The sequence below is a fragment of the Mauremys mutica genome, chromosome 3 (assembly GCF_020497125.1).
Source record: "Mauremys mutica isolate MM-2020 ecotype Southern chromosome 3, ASM2049712v1, whole genome shotgun sequence".
NCBI classification, from domain to species: domain Eukaryota; kingdom Metazoa; phylum Chordata; order Testudines; family Geoemydidae; genus Mauremys; species Mauremys mutica.
The window spans coordinates 139,921,110-139,946,640 of NC_059074.1; the positions used below are offsets into that span (position 1 = coordinate 139,921,110).

At 36.9% G+C, this 25,531-nt stretch overlaps 1 protein-coding gene across 2 annotated transcripts; it reads left to right on the forward strand.

The window, feature by feature from the left end:
* Positions 1 to 217: 217 nt before the first annotated feature.
* Positions 218 to 8,100, forward strand: ZBTB18 (zinc finger and BTB domain containing 18). Of its 2 annotated transcripts, XM_045011969.1 has the most exons (3): positions 253 to 318; positions 2,425 to 2,508; positions 4,513 to 8,100. In XM_045011969.1, exons 2-3 carry the CDS (start codon positions 2,496 to 2,498, stop codon positions 6,093 to 6,095), a joined length of 1,596 nt encoding a protein of 531 aa, XP_044867904.1. In that variant the 5' UTR covers positions 253 to 318; positions 2,425 to 2,495; the 3' UTR covers positions 6,096 to 8,100. The 2 variants fall into 2 exon arrangements, with proteins under 2 accessions (XP_044867905.1, XP_044867904.1); XM_045011970.1 differs by lacking the exon at positions 2,425 to 2,508 and having other exon boundaries at positions 218 to 318.
* The last annotated feature ends 17,431 nt before the right edge of the window (positions 8,101 to 25,531 follow it).

The following is a 25,531-nucleotide window of genomic DNA, read 5'->3' on the forward strand; positions in this document are numbered from 1 at the left end:
GCTGCTGCCGCCGCCGTGCGTGCGCCCGGCTCCCCCCCCCCGCCCTTCCCCGACCCCCCCCCGCCCGGCTGGCCCCGGGCTCCGCGCTGTCTCTGGCGGCTGGTGCCATGGGGAGCCGCTGAGCGTGGGGCCCGCTTCGCTCCGCCGGCTGCCCCGCTCCTCAGCTGCCAGCGGGGGGGAGGGGAGGGGTGGGGAGCGGGCGGCGCAGCCGGGCGGGGGGAGGACGAGAGCCCGAAGCAGCAAGTGAGTGAAGAGGCGCCGGGGCAGCGGCGGCAGGAGGCGGAGGGAGCCCGGGGACTTAGGGCCGCTCCGGAGTGTGTGAGTCCCGCTCTCCTCACCTCCCTCCCCAGGCGCTGTGAATGGGGCTGGCACCGGGGGGGGGGCTCAAGTTGAAGAGGAAGGGGGGGGCAGCAGGTGGGGGGTAGGGAGTGACATGGGGCAGGCGATGTAGCGGGGCTAGGCTTGGGGGCAGGCGGGGCGAGTGGGGCTGGGGGCTGTGGGGATGGGAGCAGGTGGGGCTGGGCTGGGGCCGCTGGCCATGGGGGCAGGTGGCGCAGTGGGGCTAAGGGGCGCTGGGGGCCAGGTGGGGCTGGGCTGGGGGGCAGGCGGTGCAGCGAGGAACGAGTCCCTTGTGTGTGGTGGGAGCAGAGTTAGTTGATGTCCCTGGGCTCTGGGGTGTCCGCGCAGCTGTACAGAGGGGGGAGCGCAGCAGCCCCACGCCACAGACTCGCTGCTCAGCGCTTCTGGTTACTTTTGTTTTGTTGCTGCTGCTGCTGTGACCTAGGTCTGTTTTTCCTGCACGTTTGGCTGCTTCCTTCCCTCGGCTCTGAGCGCTGCCGCTGCTTCTGTTTTTTGTCTCTTTGCTTTGTATGTCCTGTTTTGTCCAGTGCACGTTATACATGTACACACAAGGGAGCAGAGTTAGAGGTGCTTTTATCTGCAACCTTTCGCAACACTTTCTGAGAAGCAGGGGGAAATATTTTTTTTATAAATAATAGTGACAGATTCTCCCCTAACCCTTGGTAACTGACTGGTCCTAGTATTGTATAGTAACCGAGGAGGTGCTGTAATTAGTTGGTAGCTGATGAGGGGAAGATGTGGTGAAGCACTGCTGAGAAGTTGATTTCATGAGCATCTTATCTTGAGTCTGGTTCATGTGATAAAGAAAGTTACCCTGACAACTTGCTCTGTCCTGTTTGACTTCTTTGATTTTGATGATTGATCACCACATCCCATTTTAGATCTCCACATGGGAATTCATTACCTAAGACCATTGCTTTTTCAGTCTGATAGGAGGCCACAGTCTTTCCTCCTACCCTTTGAATGTGTATGTATGCAGAGATGCATTTGACATTCACAGATGTCAGCACAGTGAACACAGCATAAGTGTGTCCAGCTTAGGTTGCAGAACTGTTTTGTCAGCCTTTCAAAATATCAGAACTGAACTTAAGAGCTTTTTACAACAAACGTATTAGACATATATTTGACAACTTCACAAGAATATTACAAAATGGACTATAAAAGGTTTTGGAATGGGGCAGAGGGGAGATAAGATCACATTTCTAGGTACAAAATGCACAACAGTGCAATTTAAGCTATTTCTTGCATTCCTGATCTTTAATTTTATTTCACTGTTATGAAATAATATAGTCTTAAGGGTTTCTCAAAGAAAAGTCCAACTTCAGTGTTGCATGATATTTATGCATCAGAATAATAATGACAGTCTAAGGAAACATACAGAAATGATCTACAGTATAAGTAGTGGCTAAACATGAGTAAAATAACGCTTTAGCAAGGCTGACAGCCTTGGTCAAGGCATATATTTAGATTGTTAGGTTACTATCTCTGCTGTTTACCCCCTCCTCCCCCCCCCCCAAAAAGTTAAAGGTAATGATGTTGAAGTGGTGGACTATAAATTGAGTTCAATAGATTTAGTTAAAAATGTCATCTTTGTAACTGAACCTCTGGGTTCAATAAAAAATGAATCAGTGTGGATTTCCTGGATAGCCCTGTAGCTTGAGTATGCTGTCAATATATAAAGCAGTCCACCATCTTTAGACAGAAGTGTTGCTATCCCATAAATACAGTAGAGCCCCATATGTTTAGGATTTTCAATTTTTTTTCTGTTAGAAAGTTTGAAAAAAAGAGACTTTGAAGTATTTTGTTTATACTAACAGAAGAGAAAAGTTCTCCTAAGAAAAAGCTGGTGGCAGGAGTGTAGAGGAGTAGCATATGGCATTAAAAGGAGCACAGCTGGAGGTAGCATTTCCATCTGAACATGATGTCAGAGCAGCTGACAGCCTGCCATCCCTCAGCCTTTTATTCTAACACACAGACAGGGAGTTAGTGTGTGCAGATCTGTGTGTGGAGAAGGTATCTCATTCCTCTCTAACATCATCTCCACTTTGCATCTGTCTCTCTTAGTCTGCTTTTTTTCCACCGATCTAACAGACCTGGAGCCAGCAAGACTCAGAGGAAAGGACTTAATCAGGTTTATGTGTACTAAAGGTAGGAGTAGTAATAGATTAGATACAGCATATTTCTGTTTTGATGTTTATTTAATTTCAGAAAAATCACATTACTTTTCTAACCAAGTTTAGGGATAATATATGAAATTGAGTATTAAATGGATGTGTACTTTCTGCAGTTGAAAAGCTTAGGATGTAGCATGAGAGTATGTGTTCCTGCGCATGTTATCAGAAGAAACTTATATATTCTCATTTTAGAGCATAGAGATAACAAGTTTCCTCATCATTTCTGACCAAAATTGAGAAGATTTTAGTTGCAGACAGTATGAGGATTCTGGTTTCTATTTTGTATTATTTTTTTTAAGGGTGATAAAGCAAAAATATGTTTTGGAATGAAATATGAAAACGTATATAAAAATAATGCCAGTTTAAATGTTCTGTGAATTCTACCATTACACTTCATGTTTAAAGATCCATCAGCCTAGAACTACAAAAGCATACAGCTGTACTGTCTGAAAGATAGAAATCAGTTGTGTGTTTCAAAACTTTTGTCCCCAGGAGAATAGCTTGACTGGTTTCCTCTTTTTTTTTTCTCAGATGCATATTTGAGATCTTTTATTTCAGCATAACAACAATTATTTGAGGGAGTTTTTGTGTTCGCGACTAATTTAGAACTTGTAGATTTGAGCTGCCTGAATTGGCCAGACAGCTGTAATCGCACTCCTCTATTCTTAATCTCTTTATCTGGGCAGCAGCTGCCATATGGCCACAGTCAGCTGGATCAGATGTTTATAAGCTTCCTTCTTCGTCCCTCTCTGTCCTTTCAGCCTCCTAATTTGATCACAGCTACCTTGTGAGCTGCCCTCCAATCTTTATTTTTAGCCCTCTTAAGGATTAGGATTGATGTTGGCTGTTGGGCACTTAAAGTGATTGTATTGTAAATCTTCTTGCTTTATTCTAGCAATGGTATTTTACAGAATATATTTCAGGTTGGGTTGTAAGTTTTAATAAATCTTGGATTGTGAGGGATAATTATTTTTCAGTAATCCATGCCAACCCAAAAATGCACAATCTGTGTTTAAATGGTTTCATAGAACTTTGCTTTTAGTCACAGAAGAGGGGAAATAGATTAGCCTTTTTTTTTTTTTAAATTGAAATTTTACATTCTAGCTGAGTTTTGACTCTTGCACTTCCTTGACTTTCTCCTCAAGGAAGGTGAATAGGAAAACAATGCCTTTGGAAAAATAGTATCTGGAATAATTGACACAGCCATGCTGAAACACTTTCTTTTAGTTTGGTATTGCAAACTGTAGGGAAAAAGCATCTTTTAAAAGCCTCTCTCTACAAAGAAGAAAAGTCTTCTTGTATAATCAACACTTGTTTTCATTTTAGTCTATAGCTTTCTTCAGAAGTTTTACCTATTAATATAGACTATTTTGCTCTCATATTGCATGGGGAAAGTTTAAAACCTTAAAAGTATGTCAACATAAGTGTGATGATTTTTTCTTCTTTAAATTTCTAAAATCTTTGCTTTTGCTGTTTGCGATCCCTTACGTATGTTATACCTGTAGATTTTAAGGTAGGAACATCTGTCTTCACGCAGTAAGCTCTCTTGTTGTTGTTACAATTTGACTTTGTCGAGAAAGTTGCTTAATTCTCAAAATACACTTTATTTTCTTTGCTGTGAAAATCCAACTTTTAAACCTACAGTATTTTGAGTCTATTTTAAATCTACTGTTTTAAGTAGCTTAAAAAGGATCACTGAACAGACTTAAGGAACAACAATGATACTTTTAAAAATAATTAGTGATTGCTTTACCTAAATTCTTATCAAAAGCAGTTGTGGTCTGCTGTAGTCTAGTCATAAAAATAACTTTAGTGTGTTTTGTGGGGTGTTAATCATTGTGTGTGTTTTGTAGTTGTGGTATAGTTGTCACTTGATTAAAATCCAGGGAATTAAATAATAGTTTCTAGAGCATAATTGTACATGTAGATTTGCTATATTTCTACCTATATTTAATTAAAAAAATCTTTTTGCTTATAGGTTATGAAGACAATATGGAGTTTCCTGATCATAGTAGACATTTGCTACAGTGTCTGAGTGAGCAGAGACATCAGGGTTTTCTTTGTGATTGCACAGTCTTGGTAGGAGATGCCCAGTTCCGAGCTCACAGAGCTGTACTGGCTTCATGCAGCATGTATTTCCACCTCTTTTACAAGGACCAGCTGGACAAAAGGGACATTGTTCATCTGAACAGCGACATTGTTACAGCCCCAGCTTTCGCTCTCCTGCTTGAATTCATGTATGAAGGGAAACTCCAGTTCAAAGACTTGCCCATTGAAGACGTGCTAGCAGCTGCCAGTTATCTCCACATGTATGACATTGTCAAAGTCTGCAAAAAGAAGCTGAAAGAGAAAGCCACCACAGAGGCAGACAGTACAAAAAAGGAAGAAGATGCCTCAAGTTGTTCGGACAAAGTGGAGAGTCTCTCCGATGGCAGCAGCCACATAGCAGGAGATTTACCCAGTGATGAAGATGAAGGAGAAGATGAAAAATTGAACATTCTGCCTAGCAAAAGGGACTTGGCGGCTGAGCCTGGGAACATGTGGATGAGATTGCCCTCAGACTCAGCAGGCATTCCCCAGACTGGCGGAGAGGCAGAGACACACGCAACAGCAGCTGGAAAAACAGTAGCCAGCCCCTGCAGCTCAACAGAGTCTTTGTCCCAGAGGTCTGTCACCTCCATGAGGGATTCAGCAGATGTTGACTGTGTGCTGGACCTGTCTGTCAAGTCCAGCCTTTCAGGAGTAGAAAATCTGAACAGTTCTTATTTCTCTTCACAGGACATACTTAGAAACAACCTGGTTCAGGTGAAGGTGGAGAAAGAGGCTTCCTGTGATGAAAGTGATGTTGGCACTAATGACTATGACATGGAACATAGCACTGTGAAAGAAAGTGTGAGCACTAATAACAGGGTACATTATGAGCCAGCCCATCTGGCTCCTATGAGGGAAGATTCTGTCTTAAGGGAGCTAGATAGAGAGGACAAAGCAAGCGATGATGAAATGATAACTCCTGAGAATGAGCGAGTCCAAGTGGAAGGAAACATGGACAGCAGTTTGCTCCCTTATGTGTCAAATATACTTAGCCCTGCTGGCCAAATTTTTATGTGTCCTCTCTGCAACAAAGTCTTTCCTAGTCCCCACATTCTGCAGATCCATTTAAGCACGCACTTTCGAGAGCAGGATGGGATCCGCAGCAAGCCTGCTACTGATGTCAATGTCCCGACCTGTTCCTTGTGTGGTAAGACTTTTTCTTGCATGTACACCTTGAAACGTCATGAGAGGACTCATTCAGGTGAAAAGCCCTACACTTGCACCCAGTGTGGGAAGAGCTTCCAGTATTCCCACAACCTGAGCCGCCATGCTGTGGTTCACACCCGGGAGAAGCCACATGCTTGTAAGTGGTGTGAACGCAGGTTCACGCAGTCTGGAGACCTTTACAGACACATTCGGAAGTTTCACTGTGAGTTGGTGAACTCGTTGTCTGTCAAAAGTGAAGCACTGAGCTTACCTACTGTCAGAGACTGGACCTTAGAAGATAGCTCACAAGAACTTTGGAAATAATTTTTTATATATATAAATAATATATATATAAATATCTATATAGTTGTGGTACAGTCTAAAAGCAATCTTGTTTCCTTGATCTGAAAGTTTGGCTATTAGCTTGTTTTTGCACTTTAAGGCAGCATGAACATTTCACTAATTTAGCACTCTGAGAAAATGAACTTTAGAAATAATATGACAAAATAATAAACTACAGAGGATTTTTTTTTGCCCCTCTTTTTGGAATATAAGCCAGTAAATACTTCGCTGTTAAAGGAAATCTCGAATTGTAAAAAGATTTTACATTGCTTTATTCTCTTCCACCCCTCAAACACTGCATTATTTTAAGACCCAAATGTTTTTCATTATTTTTAAAATATGAATGTAGAAATCCCCTTCAGTTTTATTAGTTCCTTTACATTTCTAAAATTGTATGAGTCCTTTCTAACTGTTGGAAACCTGAATGCTTTTAGACCCAAATGGGAAATTTCTGAAATGCTGGATTATCTATTTTTAAACAAGCAGTTGACTTAAAACTTATTATGGCAACTTCTGGATTTCTGACAGTTCCCACTGGAAAAAATAATTCTGAAAGTACACTGGGATCACTGGGACTCTGTTCAGTCTGTGAAGGTTTGCTTGGGATGAAAACGGATATTGCAGCTTCAGCAGTGATGAACTGTGTGTTTAAAAATGTGAATTACTGTTATTGTATACTGTAATTGATTACATGGGCTGGGGGGGTGTCAAAGAACTTGGCAGGTTGTGTTGATGCTCTTAGTTGAGTTTTGAAAAGTAAATATTAACGCTACAGAAATGCATGAGTTTCAGTATATTTTTGTCTTTGTTTGCATTGTATAACTTTAATGAGTGAGTTTAAAATTATTTAATTTCCTTAGGAAAAAACACCACTGAAAAAAACTGGTGTTATGAAGAACATAAATGCACTGTTTTTATTTTATATAATTTAAATTTACTTTCCCACTGTCTTTAAGTTGAATAAAACTTAAGCTACAAGTTGATAATTTAGCAACATAAGAGGAAGATATTAATGTTTACAAACAGGCTTAAAGATTTGCATGTGCTGTGTGCATTTATTAAAAGAAAACCTAATTGCACAAAATCCACGCCAGCTCAAACTTTAGATGCATACATTTACCCAGATGAGCATTTTTAGAATTCCTGCTGCACAAATTAACAATAAGTCATTCTTATTCTTCTCTCCCCCCCCCCCCCCACCTTTTGAAAAGATTCTAGGGACTGAAAAAGCCCCAGGCTGAAAGGACTAGAAAGCTTTGATTGACATGGGGAAAGGCGGGGGGGGGCAGGGTGGTTAGTGGACTCTGTGTATCCAAGCAGCAGAGACTGCAGCCTGATGTGTGGTTTTAATGACCAACACACAGGTCAAAAGCATTTTGCACAGTGTTTGTTTTCCTGTCTTGCACTTACAAATAAGGTCTATGGGAGTAGCATGGAAAACGTTTGCTGTTTTTCCTTCTTTTTCTGCTTTTGTTTAAAATTTGAACGCCTTAACTACTGTAAACATAGCCTATTTTTGTGCTTAAGATACTGAATGGAAAACTCCATTGTGTATTGCTGGACTGTTTTGGAAATATTTGGTCAAATGTGTGTTAAGTTGGCTGTACCCTGTAATGGCATTTAAAACAAAACAAAAAAAAAGCTGTGAAAATGGCCTTGGAGCATTATCTTTAGTTACTTGAATAGTTTCTAGGTTTTAAAAATACATTCTTTTATTAATTTAGAAAAGACAATCAGTGTCTGAGAAAAATGGATTTTCTCTTGGATTTTTTTGTGGTCCTCATGAGTGATTGCTTATTTTCTTTTATTAGTTTCACATTCTTCTTTTGTTCTAAAACTTAGACTGACATCTAGCTTTGACAATCATAGTATGTTTTATTTTCCTGAGGGGGGAATAACTTATAATGCTGTTTAGTTTTGTACTATTGGTGTGTTGGTGAATTTTTAAACTGTGTGCTAACTGCAATAAATTATATGAACTGAGAAATCAATTCCCTTGTCTTTTTTTTCCCCCTCTTTTAAATTATAACTATGGAGTATTTTTTATATTGTGTAACTTTATTACTTTTGTACAGACTTCTATTGCTAACTGTGTATGGAATATGTTTTCGGTATGCTTTTAAGCACTCTGTTGCTAACATGCATATATATTTACCTCTCTCATTTAACATTTAAAAAATTAAATGCTTGTGATTTGAAAGCATTCATCTGTGTGTAGCGCTCTATCATTCTGTAGAGGGGAAAATACATTTTCTTCAGAGACCTGTGTACAAACATCCTATTAATTTCCTAGGGATCGCTAATGTTTCCTAACACTGTAAATCTCTAACAAAACAGAAGTGAGTGTTGTTCTTATGTTTTAAATTTACCCTAAATAGATCTGTCGGACTTGTTCTTTAGTATTCAAGTTTCTAATAGAAAATTAGAGGAGAAAGGAAAAACTTAATTTGAAGCACTGCTTGACTATAAACTGGCATCCTAGGCAATAGAATTATTAGGCATTTAAAATGTCCTGTATTCCAAAATATTGGCTGTACTCCAATCTACTCTGGGTTACTATAAGAAAATGGTAATCATCCCTCATCCGCCTGGTCTGTCTGTAAATTTCACCTACTGTACAAACCAGGTTATTTTAAATATGCCTGGGATACCTCTGACCCTGAACTATTCATTCTTGTAACAGGGTAGTCCTGAAATGTGTTTCCAAATCTGTCCTATCCTGCTCTGAACAGAACTACGACTGTAAAGTCTAGTGGGAATGTAAGGATAGAACTGTGGAATCTGGAACAGGAAAAGGTGAGAATTTGAGAAAAATCTTGTGAAGTAAAAGTAAAGATTCATTAGCACCATCATCTAAACAGGTTTAGCTTCCATATAGCCTTGACCAAGTGAGTTTCATCACCTAATATACAGAAAAATTTATAGATAAATACCTGAACCGTGCAAATTTCTGCATCCAGAGTAACTTGTACTGCGCTGTAAGGATCTTTCCACAAACATTTTCATTAAATCCCTTACTAAAGTCTCAAGAGCATTATTGTTCTTTGTGGTCTATGTATTAATAAAGTGAAGTATTTCAAGCTAATTCCTCATACATTCTTAATGTTAAATTTAGAAATGTAAACATCTGTTAAATATATACAAAGCCTGCTTAGCAACAAATTCTTACTACAGTCATAACTTTCAAATTATATAACCTTAATACTTGGTTAAATAATATAAGAGAGTGGAGAAAGGGAAGGTTAATATTGTAGCTATTAGGTTTGAAATCCACATAACTGATTAGCATTAGATGTGGTTTTGGACAGGCTTGCCATATGTTCCCAAGGGCCACGGGATTTTAAGAGCAGAGGATTCACAAATCCAGCAATACTTCATTTAGAATCTTTGAAAGAGAATTCTTGTCCAAATGGGTAACCTTAATCATAACTTCACCCCTAAAGATAAAAGCACTTGGTAAGAACATGCTTCATCATTTTGGCTTGTAGTTAGTTGGTGTGTGTAAATAGACAACGCATGCTCAATCATGGCCACTGAATTGCTGCTTCTTGAAAAGAGGAGGCAAGTACACTTGTATCTTTCATCTCTCCATAGATTTAAAGAAGTGACGTCTGAAAACTTTGTAACTATTTTTTTACATTGTCTCTAAATACATTTTAAGCTTGAGAATCTATTCTAGATAGCTTTGGGGAGTGTTGCTTACAGAAATCAAAACACTTGTGCATATTATGGTCTAATACTGGTTGATAAACTGAAATTTCGGTCTCTGTATCTATTATGATAGCCTTATGGGTTCAATAGTCTCTTTCTGACCAGTGATGGTCATTGGTATTGAAGAGGGAATGTCTCTGTGATCTAAAACCACACTGGGACTGTACCACATAATTGCATTTTTAAACCAGTCCCACCAATGGTGAATTGGCTCTTAATTTGACAGTATTAAAACTCTATTGAAAGCTTATGGCTTCAATTATTATAATACTAATATATCTTAATATGATAGATTTGATAAAACAATTTTAAAATATTTACTTGAGAATGTATATTACTCTTACAGGCCTTCTGTTAATACAAAATTATTTTCACCTGAAACATGTAAATTTAAGATTGAAATGGCTCAGAATTTAAAACAAAATATAACTTGTCTTTCAGCAAAGGAATCTGCATTATTTACCCCATTCTATAAAGGGGCAGGGAGAACATCTAACAGATGTTTCACAGTCCTGCTGAACACTGATGTAAGACAATTCATATTTCAAAATCTAAATTAACCTTTTATTTGTAACTTAAAATAATAAAATTTTTTTAGCAGCTTGTCATTCTTTCCAGCAGCTGCACTTGTTAACCTGTTTGGGTAGCATGTTGTGGTTTTCTTTTCTTCTCTTCGTAAACTACCCTATCTGTTTTACCTGTAAGGCTGATTGATAATGTGACCTGTTAAAAATACTTGGGTTCAGATGTTTTTTAAAATTAAAACAAATCCCTTCTATAATAATCATTCAAGCATTCTAACTTTTTAAATGGACTTATCAAACCTAACTTTAAAAATATTATTTCTTTGGTTAGTGCAGAAACCTACGCACAACGCTTTCTGAAAGCTACCTATACTCTGGTATGTCACAGAATTTTTTGCAACATTAATGTATAGTGTTGGACACATTTGAATTCTATGGTAGAGGATTTGATTTTAAAAAATTACATTTAAGCTCTGGTAATATTGATAGAATATAAACTATAATTTTTTAAACCACTGTAAGTAAGCTTCAAGCCTGTAAATGGTCTAAAAATATTATGTAATATTTTTAAACTGTTTGCATGCTTGAGGTGTGTACAATCTTAAATTATTTTTACAGGTTTGAAGTTAATGTTTTACATGATTGATGGAAAATTGTTATCAAATTTTCTAGCGTAGATGTACTCTTCAAATTTGGGGGCACGGCTAAGTTTTGTGGTTTCATTTTTAGATTTTTAATTCAAAACTAGTGTACATAATTTTTCTTGTTGCAAATATTTAGTGTGGTGTAGTTTATGCTAGTGAATAAATCTATAAATTATGACAAGTACTTACATATATGGTAGCTTAGACTTTTTTAATTTTTAAAGCAGCAAACACTAATTTTTTTTTAAAGAAGAGAAACCAAAAAACTAATATTTTAGACTTCCTAATAATGCTTTATCTTAGATATCACAATTTAATTTTTGCGGCATTTCAACTTTCAATGTCAAGTTAAATTAGATCATTTAAATATAGTTAATCTGATTTTTAAAATAATTTTAATTTTATGCACAGTAAAGTTTTTTTTTTCAGAATTCCATTTGTACAAATTCCTTTGGGTAAAACTAAGGTGGTAATACGTTTTCGCCAAATGAAAACAGTCATATGAAAAAATGCTGCATGTTCAAACCCTAGAGCTAGACACTCATTCTAGAGTGATAAAATCCAGATAAACCTTTTACAGGGTCTTAACTGATGACAGATTATGTGTTTTCAGAAAGATTATCCTTTTTTATTATTGTGGGTTAAAAATGCATTACTGACGTCTTAAAAAATCTAAATATTTTCTAAACTAATGATACAGAAGCATGTCCTATGTCTGTCAAAACCTTTGTGTCAAGGAAAAACAAGTTTGAGACATCTCTGTAAAACAAAGCAGTAATAAGGCAAACTATGATGTGGGTATAACTGTCACATAGTGGCTGTAAATACTAAATACATATTTCAAATTATATGTTTTTCAGAAATAGGAATTGTCTTTCAGCCATGCTGTTTGTCGTAATAGAATTCCGCAATTTGCTTAATTCTAGAGTAGTATAATTCAAATACATTGTATGCTGCTAAGTTTAAGAATGATTTTTATTTTACTTTCAATTGTCTTTAATTATAAATCAGCCACATCACTAGTAGGAAGCATTATTATAATATTGCAGATTTTACACTGAAATTTAATTATCTGATTCATATATTATATATAACATTAAGCATGTTTGGTTTTGGGAGTCAAAACGAGCTCATTTAAGTGAAAAATTTTACAATAGTCACACAGATCTTGTTGCATCTTCTATCTGTAACAGCAGAGTTTTTATGATTGTGTCAAGTTTTCCATGATACAACCTTACTTTTTAAGGTTTTATAATCTGTCCATAACATCTTACTCTGAAATATAGTGTAGTGTATATATTGACCTGGAAGTGAAGTTTTTATTCTATTTAGGGTTTTGAGAAGCCTCTGACTGAGTGCTGCCCAAAAAGAAAGAAAGAAAGGAAAAAAAAAGCTGGTTAGTTTTTAGAATATTTTAATGTACTCAAGTGGTTTTGTATTTCTTAAATGGAAAGTTTTCATTCTTGTATTTTGGTGGGGAATTTTTGTTTAGAAACAGCAGTGCATTTGCATCAAATTGGAGGAGTTTTAGAACACACATTTTGTGCTCATATGTGACAGCCAGATTGACATGATATTCTGTAATGGTTGCTTGCAGTTGTTGCGGTCCCTGGAGGTAATCTGTGTACTAAAAAGGGTTTTTATGATATGTACAGTACATGCAATAATATGGATTTACACAGTAAATTTTTAATCATTAGAGTCCAGTGCATGAAACCCTTTTTAAATTTAGTAAAATATTTTGAGTAAATTATATGGATATCATGACTTCTAGAGAGGATTTTTTTAAAATTAACATGAAGTGGTGTTGCAGAGATACCATAATAGGGGCATTAAAATAACTTATAAAAATGTTAAACAGCTTTGTGCTTTCTGTATAATTTATATTTGGGTGAATTAAAAAAAAATCTTTCACAACTGTCCTAAAAGTATAGTTTTCTGAATTTCTGTTTACAGCTATTTGAAATATAAAACAGCCTTAATTTTAAATTTCTGGCTTATTTTTTCCAGTTTGTCTTTCAATTTTAGCACAAAACATACTTTTTATACATTTTTGGTTTTGATCCCAATGTGCATTTACACTTTTAAATATGCACTTATTCTATAAATATGATTTCCTTGGGACTGCTTGAAGTTTATCATGTAAATTAGATGTGATTTATGTTTTAAATATATTTGCCAGATCATAATGCTTCCTAAGGATTCATGTTAAGATAATTTTGGAAATACATACTGATATGGAATGTGTAGTTAAAATCTTTATGAAGCATTTTTTGTGTATAGGCAGCAGCTACTGTGACTTCATATTTTTAGCTATTTCCCTCTGGTTTAAAAAAAGCCCAACCTAGTTGGCATTGTGTATCCAGTATCTTACTTTAATTCCTAGATTTTCAGGCATTGTAGTCCACGAAAGCTTATGCTCAAATAAATTTGTTAGTCTCTAAGGTGCCACAAGTACTCCTGTTCTTTTTGCGGACACAGACTAACACGACTGCTACTCCGAAACCTGTCATAAAATATTGAAAATACCGTGACCTTATTAATCTTTCAATATTTACAAATGGCTAATTTGACTTTGAGAACTAATATACTAAGTTTCAAACAGGAGGGAATCTTTAGACCATTTTAAAATATCTGGGACAAATTTATATTCGTATGTCCTTACATTAACATTAGGGGTGTGTATTAGTGCAACTGTAATGCTTAGCTTCCTGGACAGTTAGGTTAAATGCTGGACAGTTAGGTCCATATACCCACAACAGATGCTGAGTAACTCCTTGCAGGTTGCCTTAAGGATTTTCTTAATGCTAGTTTTCACTGCAAATAGATTAATCTCCTTATAGATAATGGATAGTGCTTACAATGGCTACAGGTTTATAAACTGGGTAGATTACAATGCAAAACTTTACTTCCCTTTTTTATTAGTTTGGTAGAAAGCAAAATCAGGAAAGGTATTTCCTTATTTTAAAGAATGAAAAGTTCATTAATCTTTTTTAGTTTTTTAAAGGCAAAAATTATATGAAATTATATTTTAGTCTTAGGAAATATTGATTATCCTGAATTTGTGTAAAAAATAGATGAATTTTAGACATGTTAGTGGGGAGGCCTGTTCAGACCTATCATCAATAGTTCAAAATGGGACTAAATTAGGAAATATAAAACTCTTAACCTGCATACTAATTCTAAATATTCCCTTGTATCTTTTTTTTTTAAGCATGTAACTTGGGCAGTTGGATTTGGGAGGAGAGGGTGGTGTTACCGTATCATGTAGCAATTACTCTATGGCTTTTTTGATATTTCAACTGAGCATTGTTTTATTTGAGTGATGGTTCAAGGCAAGTACTAGAGTAATTTGTGTGTGTAAACTGAAAGGCTCACTGTCATTTTACAAATATGGCTTCTAAAGATGAATATCTTGTAGTGAAAAATATGTGAATCAAAAAAATGACAGCAGGTTTGTAGGCATGTCTGTTATGGAATGATTTAAAATGACTGAAGTGATTCTGCCTGGAAATGAATCAGATAACATTCTGATAATGTACAGTGGTTCAAACCTACAATTGTTAAAATAACCACACTTGTTCACACATAGTAAATAATGAAGATGTAAATATTCCTAACCTCCCTCAACTGCAGCACTTAAACTTTACAAACATAATCGCTGGCTTTGAAAATATTATATTCTGAACTAATTGTACAACTAAAGCTTAGTACAATGGGATCCTTGACTAAGAGCTCCGTGGTGCTACAGTAATACAAATAATTTCTAATACACAGTAAATTAAGGGCTTGATTCTGCAACACTTATTTATGTGGATTGTTAGCATGAGAATGAGAAGAGTTGTAGCATTTGAGACCGAACTGGCTTGAGCTGCACTTATTTAATTAGTAAGACGTACATTAGACAAATAGTGCTGTTCCTCATTTCCCTTTTCCTCTGTTTAAGAAACATATTCAGAACTCCCTCCATCCTGGAGCACTGCCACTTACTGTACTTGTACAGCCGTATACCATAGTGGCATTTTCCCTAAAAATCTTCACGGACTAACAGACATGTTAGCACCAAGACTGCTTGAATTAAAAGTAAGTAGTTCTGTTCATAAAACATAGTTTTGTGTGGCCACACTGGTAGTGTCAAATCAGGGCATAAATATCGTATGTCAGAATCTAGAACAGAGATGATGACTTTTAGAGACATCAGTTTATATGCATTTGGAAGATGATACTAACATTTGGTATCACAGGCTCACCTTCTGAAACACTTGTTACTTGCTTTTATATAGAGGAAGTGCAATCCATGCTTTGTCTCCCATCCAAAGTGACCCAGTTTGATGAGGGTGAAAGAGAATGCTGTAGTTAAAGGTCAATTGTTTTAAATAAAGGAAAAAATAAACACATTAAAGTATGAGGGAAAATTTATAGAAAGATCGGAGGGAAAACAGATGTGAATAAAGAAAAGATGCATCAGGATATAGAAATGGGAAGTAGGAAGAGAAAAGAAAACTAGTGTTTTCTTAATGTAACAGTTTAATCTGATTTAGTACAAAAAGCATTCTAAATTTTTTTTTCAGCTTTTGAGAGGGAAGTGTAGGTATCCCCCATTAGCCCCTTTGGATTCCTATTGATTGCTGTCTGTCACCACCCACCCTGTGGTTTTAGGAAAGTGTTAACTTTTCAAAGTATTTTTTTTTAAGTGCTGGGTAGCATATTGCTCTAAAATGGAAAACCTCAGCCCTATTCCTCCTTCAAATATTAAGCACTTTTCATCCTTTGATCTCAAAAGTGTTTTACAAAGGAGGGTAAGTATCATTATCCCCCTTTTATGAACATCTGAGGCACAAGTGAAGTGTCTTTTCCCCCAAGGTCCCTTCTAGAACCTGGGACTAGAACTCAGGTCTCCTGTGACTCCTAGTTCTATGAACTGCAGCAGCAGCCTGATGGCTGATAAAGCTAGAAAAAGATGCAATGCTTTGAAAACCAGTGAGTAATGAAATTATTGAAGAAGGATGAGTAAAACTTGAAGCTAAAGCTGTGTTTGTCCTGTGGTTAGGTAAAGAGGATTTGCTATGTATCAGTCTTCTGTTTGTTTTATGTTTTGCCCTTCATCAACCAGACCTTATACTTAGTGTTTGGTGCTTGCTTTTCTAGCGTCGCTCTTGGCCTTTCTACTGCAGGCTAACTTGAGATGAATGTGCTTTAAAAATGATTTTGGGGAAGTGGAAATAATTTTAAAATCAGATGGATAGCTCCAGAAGCATTTAGTCCAAGTAAAAGTGAAAGTTATGATTCCTTGAGCTATGCAGACCAGGATCTCTGGGTAGGATTTTCAGTGCCTAAAGATAGGCAACAAGTAGGATTTTCAAAAGCACCAAAGCAGGTTAAGTCCCTAACTCCCTATTTTTAAAAATCCCACTCTAAATAGCTATGCTTAAGCACCTGAATACCCCTGAAAATCTTCCTCGGTGTTCACCTTTGTAATTACAAAGGTGAAGAAAGGGCTCAAATCTGCAACTTTTTTACAACTCAGTTTTGTAGTTGTTAATGCTGTGTATATCTCCTCCTCATCCCCTACTGAGAGGTAATTGGCATTGGGTGGAAATAGAAACACCAGTGAACTAATTAACCTCCCTCTCCCCCGACACACTCACCCAACCCATTTGTACCATGCTGGGGAAGATGTGCAGCACTGTATTACACGAAGCACGATCTGTTGAAAAGGGCCACAGCACGTGGAAATGTGCAGCAGTTTTTTCCGTGCCCTTTGCCATTTGAGTCAAAGCCTGGATTTCCACACATATTTAGCTGATAACCTCTCCCTACCTAAAATCCATGCTGATTGTAGGATCATAGCCTTAGTAAGTTTAGTCTCGGGTAGTGAATATAGTACTTTGACTCTCCTAATTTGTTCCATCATCTCAAACCATACCCATTTTCTGGAGCTTGTACGCTTAGTGCATGGGACCATTTTTTGTGCTGTGTGATGTTGCAACAACACGCCAATGAGGTGGTTTGAGATTGTTTCACACAATTTGAAAATAGGTTTTGTATTGCTGCACTCTTTAGTGCACAAGGCATGAGAGCATGTGATCCTGGGCTTGTCAAAAATCTTGCTGGCATAGACTCCTTCTGGAAGAAATGCGTACATCAAGTGTTAAACATTGTGAGTTATGTATGATATGGGACAAGTACTGCTTAGAGAAAACTCTTGAAACTCAGCTTGTGAACAGTGGCCTATTTTTATTATAAACACTTCAAATAATTAAGACTGTACAGCAGAACAATTAAGATAGGTACAGAAACGAAAGATATTGGGAAATGGTTTGGACTTCTTTGGAAAATGTTGAGGTTTGGGAGGAAAAACTGATATATTTTGATTCAGAAGGGCCACCATGGTGCTTCATTGAAATTGTAGTTCAGGTGTCTCACTCCTATTCTCTCTAAGTTGGGCTCTCGGTTAGACTACTTTTCCCATGATGCACCACAGTCTCCCCTCTTGCTGGAGGGAGTGGGTGTATCATAGGAGATGGTTTAGTTGGGTAGCCTGGCTCATAGACGAGAATGGGAGCATAAGGTACCATGGCAGCATTTCAGAATTTGAAATATTTCAGTTTTCATCCAAAGATCAAAAGTTTTTGTTTTCCAGGTGCTTGGGCTTTTGATGAAAAAACAAATGTTGCGGCAGAAGCCACAAACTTTTAGTAAAAATGTCATTTAATTGAAAACTCGGTTTTCTGTCAGACAGTTTTGATGGAAACGTTTCAACCATTCCTAATAAACTTAAGCAGCCACATGACCTGATTTATGTAACTTCCCCTGTTCTTACCCCATTGTTCTTTGCTGCTGCTCATTGTGTCTAATTTAACATTGAGGCACTGTGATGCTGCAAACAGTTATGCACAGGAGTAACGCTACTCGTGTGAGTAGTCATATCAGAGTCAATGGGACTACCTACTCGCATGAGTCAATTTACTCAGGTGTGTGGGTTCAAGATTAGGACCTTAGATTGTAGAGTCTTTGGAGAGAGGAATTAGTCTTTTATTCCTTTTGTACTATCTGTCTGTAAAGCACCTAGCATGTATTTGGGTACTGTTACATAATGATGTCTGTGAGATTTCAGGCTCCTGCCATCCATCCTCTTTGGGTCTTTGTACACATTTCTGTGAGGCAACCAATTTCATAAAAACATCAGAACCGTAATCTGTTTTCCTCTCTTCTTTGTTGCTTAATGGATGACTCAACCTTCTTTTGTGATTACATAGCTTTAATTTGTAGTTTTTAGGATAGTGATCATTCCTCTTATTATTTATTTTTGGTTAAATATTCTTATTTGTTGATTATTTAATAGTTTGTTTGGGTAAAGATTAAAAAAAAAATCAGCTTGGTGCCATAGACTGAGTCCAAAAGAAATTAACTGCTCCATTGCACATATTGGAGTGGAGAGTTTACTGAGGACTGAGTCCTGCTAATAGACTGGCAGTCTTATAAAAGAGTTTAAAGATTCCATATAACTATATTCTGCATCAGTTTTAAATGAACTCTCCATTTTATATGAAGTGTTTTGTGCTTTGAAACACTGACAAGTTTTCACTTACATTTATACATTAAATATGATTTTAAATTACAAATTTTGGCAGGGGGGAGGGGTTTGCTTCCTCTTCCTTCACCCCTTTTTTCCCCCATGGTGTTTGTAGGGGAAACAGGGTGAGAGACTACATCAGATTACTTTAGTGCCTATTATGACCTAGGCGTGGCCAAGGAGTCTGTGAATAAGGCTTGTCCTCAATACACAGCATTAATAAACACTTTCAATCAGCTGTCAAGTGCCACTAAGGAAGGAACAAATAGTTATAAAGAAAAAATGAAGGGGAGATGGTTAAATTTAAACAGAAAAAAAAATCACTGAAGCATAATTGTTAATCATTGTAGATGATACAATTTTTCAATAACTGTGTTTAAAACTTGGAGTTCTAGCTCACAAAGGCTATTTTGCTGGCCTACTCTATTTGATCATAGTTTAATTGGAAAACAGCTGAAATAAGAAATTAAATATTTCTTGACAAAAAGGTAATGTTGATGTAAGGTTTTTTTTTAAAGTACTAATTGCAAACGAAGCAGGATTCCTATTTTGGGGAAGCTAGCTTTTACGGATTTACTGCTACTAACTGTAAATGTAAAGGAAAATGTACAAAGCATATGAGGTACTGTAAATCATAATGAACTGAGAATGGGGTAATAGATGACATTTTAAAAACTGAAAATATAAAAAATTAAGTATTGTCTGATTCCTGGGATAAAGTTATATGATGCATAGCACCTCCAGTCTGTCTGGACCAAGGCAGTTTTTTTTTTTTAAACATTACTTCTTGGCAAACTAGATATGCAAATGCCGGAATACACTAAAACCACATTTAATTGGACCCACTTGCCAACTTCTTGAACACAGCTTGGATTATTTCACTGGAGGCTGCTTCTGTTAAAAGATGGGGGAGGAGGAAGTGGCATATTGACAAGGCTTCAGATTTTTTTTTTCCCCACTAGCAGTACAATTCTGCTATGAGCCAAGTTTGGAAGTATTTTACTATGTTTAATAATAATGATTATTAAAAATATTGTAAACATATGCATTTAAGTGGAATGCAATGGGAATAAAATCATGTCATGAATTGAGCTTTGGATTAATTTTCACTTTTCTTTTTTAGTGTAGCTGCCTTCCACAATAACGGAAACCCTACAGAACTATGTAACATATTTAAAGAGAGGGGACATGTATTACTTTTGAGGGCTAAATGAGCTAATAGCCTAAAAATATTTTCTTATTTGTGAAATTCCCATCTCTGCCTAGCAGTCAATTATAATGTAAAACATAAAGAATTAAAATTAGAGAGTCTAAGGATCTCTCAGAAAATTCAAACATGGATATTGGATGCTGTATTTATGCTATATTATCTCAGTGAGAAATAGAAACCACAAAAAGTTACTTCTGTAATTATATCAGTACTGCGAACAATTAACTATAAGTTTAATTCCATTCCATTCCAAGTTTAACACCCTTTCTTTGCTATACAGCTTAGATCCTAACATTTTTAGGAGAGGGACTGCCTTTGTTCTGCTTGTACAGCATCTACCAGAAAGGGGTCCTTCCTGGTCCATGACTAGGGCCCCTAGGTATATCAGTAAGACTAATAATGAGCATGTCAATAAATTCCTGGATGATAGCCAGAGACAAATCGAATTTACTTAAACTGTAAGCTCTTTGGGGTTTTTTGTTATGTGTTTGGACAGTGCCTAGCATGATGGGGCACTGACAACTAATTATTGAGTACTAGTATCCTTTTGGCCTCTGTGAATAGTCATCCCTAAACTATGAAAACAATGTCCAAACCATTGTCATGTTTCTAATGTGTAAGCACAGGTCCAACCTGGGTTCTTTCTCGTGAGCCACTACCCTATTTGTTTGTGAACCTTAACAAAGGTGCCATCCCAACTGGGTCTCATGGCGCATGTGATTGTTTTCATTGAACTCAACACACTAGGTACAAACCTTATGATTTTCTCACATTCCAACTTGAGTTGCTTAGCAATTGTGCAGCACTCTGTTATGAGCAAGACTTTTTCTGTTTGTTTTGTGCTGCTTCTCCATTGTGATGTTTTGTCCTGCAGTACCAGAATAATAGTTTGCAGTGAGAAGCAATGAAAGAAAACATTTATTTGTACGTGCTATGCAGGATGTTGTCTCAAATTTCTCTCTATTCTCCTATAATATTTGTGTCAGTCTTAACTTTATGAAAGTGTTCCCTATTTGATGTCTTCATGTGGTTTTTACCCTCATTTGAAATTTGCTGCAGCATGTTGGATGTGTAAAGGTTACTTAAGGACATCAGCACAGCATTCCTTGAAGCACTGAGCATGCAGTCATTGGGCGATTCAGCCACACCTGCCCTACCACATTTCAATGTCATTTGTCATCTATAACCTCTTAAATGTCACTTTCTCAAAGGCCTAAAACGTTTTCACTATCAACAAAGATCTGGAAAAATAATCTTGAATAACAGTGTCACTAATTAGGGATGAAGTGTCACTTAGATAGTAAACATCTATTTTCAGGTACTTAGTATTTTTTTCAGAAGCTTCTAATTGGGCTCATGTTCTTCACCCATGTTCATATTAACCCAAAGCAAACTTTCAAGAGGAAATTTTTACTGTAGAGGTTTTATTGTACAGGGTTTTGAGTCAGAGAAGGGAAGAGGAATTTCTTCAGCTTTAGAAAAAAAATTGTGATTCTTTTTTTTTTCCACATGAATAACTGAAGTGGTGTGTATTTAAAACTTGCTTAGATCTGAACTCTGACCATCTCAAGGAGTTCGGGGTGTACAAATCTGAGATTTCAGTTTAGCCCATTATGAACACAACAGCCATTTTCAAAATTCAGATCAGGGTGCAGAAGATTTTTAACATCCATAAAAATCAACAGTGTTTGGATTCAGGGCCTTGATAGGGATCTACACCTATTGCGTCCCATTATCATAGTTTATAAGCACCTCACAATCTGTAATGTTTATCCTCAGTACATCCCCGTGAGGCTGTTAAATTCTATTGACTCTGTTTTACAGGGATCTGACACATCTAGGCCTGGTCTACGCTTTAATTTGTTTTTGTTTAATGCTGGCATGGCTATATTGGTTGGAAGTGTGGGGAAAAAATCACACCTCTAGCCAACTTAATTTTGCCAGCAAAAGCCCTGGTGTACTGGTATTCTGGCCAAAAAGCCCTTTTGCCAATAAGCTCATTTAGTTCACAGATCTGGTATAAGCTATACCAGCAAAAACATTCCTTTGGTGATATAAACTGTCTCCACTAGGAAGTTTTGACGGTATAGCTACAGTGGCGAACCCATTCTAGTGTAGACCAGGCCAGGGAGACCAAATGACTTTTTCCAAGGTCATGCACAAAATCTATGGCAGAGCAAGAAACGGATCCTGGTCTCTGGGGTCTCAGTCTAGTGTCCTAAGCACAGGACCATCCTTCCTCTTCTCATCTCTGCTAATGTTGAAAAATTGCATCCAATCTGTGTCTTATATCTTAATGCTCAATGATCAGTACAAGGGAGGGAGTCGAATCTGCCAACACCAATAGAAAATAGCTTTTGGAATGCAAGCTTCAACCTGCTCAGCCAAGAGACCACTATAATCCATGCTCAGTAAAAATGAATACTACTTATTTTAATTATTTGTTTAAAAAAAATTAAAATAGCTTTTCACTTGAGGTGTACACATTATGGTGCTGGAGAGACTGATATAGGTGGGAAGTTTAAGAGCTAAATATGTATAGGATGGCTAACAGGAAAGATGTTAGTCTACAAACATTTGAAAGGTATAAACAGCCAAGAGGGAGAAGATTTTAAGGGTATTATAAGGAAGAATTATTTAGGAGTAATGGGCTCAAGTTACAAAAGACAAATTTTACACTGACTATCTGGATTCATTTCCTGAAAGTGAGATCTGTAGAATCCAGAATAGAAAACCCCTTTCCCTGGGACACTTTAAATATGACTGGGCATAGCTCTATATGTACTATGGAGAACAAGCTTGTATTGGAGAGAGTGATGAGCTATCCATTCCCTTAACCTAGGTTACCTCTTTATGGCTAGATGGAAGATGAGTCCTGAAACTTTTTACTGGGGTCATGCTATAAAAAGGCTGAAAACCACTGAAGTAGATAACCTGATGGGTTCTGCCCATCTCTAATGTCTGTGATGCTTCTACAAGTGGCACAGTAGTCAGTTGGAGTGAAGTCAGAAATAGAGCTGGGTGAAATTTTTCACATGAAACTTCTTTGGTGAAAAATGCAGATTCAGCAACACACAAATATTTCATGAATTTGTTGATTTTGCCCAGTTGTTTCAGTTAAAAAAAAATCAGAAGAAAAATGAGGTTTTTGTTTGGACATTTTTTAAATGCAACATTTCAATTTTCCTATTCAAAATTTATTTATTTTAAAATTTCTTTAGATTTTATTTTAGAAACCAATTGTTTCAAATCAGTAGAAATTAAAACAAAACCTTTTGATTTTTTTTGTCCAAAGAACATTTTTTGACTTTTCATTTAGTTGAAAATACTGAAAAATTTCATTTTTCGTTCTACTTGCAACTATTGTTTTTCAATTTTTCTGAATGGACTGAAAAATTCATCATTTGCCCAGCTCTAATCAAGAGTGGGCCGGTGAAAGGTCTATATAATTCCAATATAAGTGGCATTTGCAAAGCTGCTTTATGGGTTGGGAACCTGATCTTCAAGAGCCAGTCTGATCACTGCTTTCACCCAAGACATTTTGTAAGTGTTAGCTCCAAATCCACACCGTAGCTGTCTCTAAGAGCAGCTTCTTCATGTTTTAGTGCATATACTGACAACAGAACACTTCGTTCCTGGGGAACAGGCGCACCAGAAAGCGCAGCTTTTAAAATGGGGATCTGCCACTAAAGCAACTTAAATAAAGATCAGGAGAACTTGTGGCATCTTACAGACTAACACATTTATTTGAGCATGATAAATAAATAAAGATGTCTTTGCTGCAACAGAGACAGTACGATTTCCGTGGCTGTTTCAGCCGTCTCTGCTACAGCAACTGCAGCACAGGCACTCTTTTAGCCTTAATGGGAGATAGAATGATGAGTCACTGTGTTCTCTCCTGTGGAGTCAATTAATGTTCATTTTTGTTTACCTATGTGTAAATGTGAAATAAGTCCCTTAGGCTCAGAAATGTGTTTTGCAACTTATGCAAAGGAATGTATAACAATTTCAATGTTAAATCCACTGAGTTTAACAGCAAAATGATGATGTTCCACCCAAATTCAATCTAAAATATGATTATTCAAGCAGGTTCTTTATGGCTCCCAGAGAGTCATTGATAATAAATTCTTCTGGCCACAGTGTACCCTTGTTGACCCCTACAAATCCCATTATCTTCAGTGGGGCTGCACAGGTGTGAATGAGGACAGAATTTGGTTTTGCTATTAGAATTTGAGATAACAATTCTCTTTGCTGTGCATAAGCCAGAACAGAATCCAGCTCACTCGCCCCAAGCTGCGTTGGCTTTGCAATGTTAACAGCCGTAAAAACCTGTTGTCCTTAATTAAGCAGATACGACTTTTAATACACACAAGAAGCCAATCAGTTGAGTAAGATGGGTGCCATTTTTACTCAGTTGGCTTTCAGAGTAGAATCACACTTTAAAGTAGTGTCTGAATTGACCTACTTCTACTTGCAATCAACATAAAATCATTTTTACAGTAAATGCAAGTAAAGTAATAAGTGGAATGCCTGGATTGCCCTGATATGCACTATTAATATATACTGTATCAGACTGTCCTAATTAGCAATTGTCGAAAGTTCGTCTAACTTCATGATAAATACCTCTTATATTTCAGGAGCATGACATGCAAGAGGCTAAAATTATTTAAAAAATTTTTTGCAGTGTGATTACACTCTTCTGCATGGGCAGCAACCAACTTTTGTTGATTTTTAAATGAGCTGTGATGTGGGTTAATGGCAAACTGGGTTGCAAACATTGCAGGGGAATATTTGTTTATATTTTAAAAAAATCATAGAAATGCTTTAAGTGTTAAGGTTTTCTTTTTTAATATAACTACATTTGAGGCCAAATTTCTCTTGATAGTACACCTCTACCTCGATATAATGTTGTCCTTGGGAGCCAAAAAAATCTTACCGCGTTATAGGTGAAACCGTGTTATATTGAACTTGCTTTGATCCATCGGAGTGAGCAGCCCTCCCCCCCCACCCACCCAGAGCACTGCTTTACCGCGTTATATCGGGTGGCGTTATATCGAGGTAGAGGTGTATTCCTTTAGCTCCCATATTACTATTAGAGCTTGTCAAAAAGCATTTGTTGAATCAAAATTTGAAGCAGATTTAGAAAAGTATGTACAGCTTTCAGGAGCTGGGCCGCTGCAGTAAAGTGAGATTTCTGTGAATCAATATGTTACAGTAGTCTGATAAATTGATATTCAGACAAAGATGTTTGAGACATGGAAAGACGTCTATACAATGACAGATGGAAAAGATGAGGACTGTTTAATTTAGAGGGGAGAGCAAGAAATCAGGGCACAATAGCAGTATATAATATAGCGAATGGTATAGCAAAGAAAAATTGGGATGCTCTAGTTCATTCTATCATAGGCATCTAATGCTATGGAAAGGCCATAATACATTTTTATATATCTATATATAATATGATGAAAAAACTCCTTGTTATAGCATATTTAATTTACCTATGAATCTCCCTGTCAGAAGATACCAATGAGTGAACCGTGTTTAAAAAAAAAAAGAATTAGACATTTAATGTATAATGAGATTATCTACAATTACAGTAGAATACAAAATTAAATGGGACATAAATCCTACTTTAGGACAAAAGCCAAGGAATAATTCCTGGGAATAATCCCCTGTGGTCAGGTTATTCCAAAACTGTCCAGTACTGGATTCTTGTTCCTTGCATGTTAGCAGGTGCTATTTGTCCCTCTGCC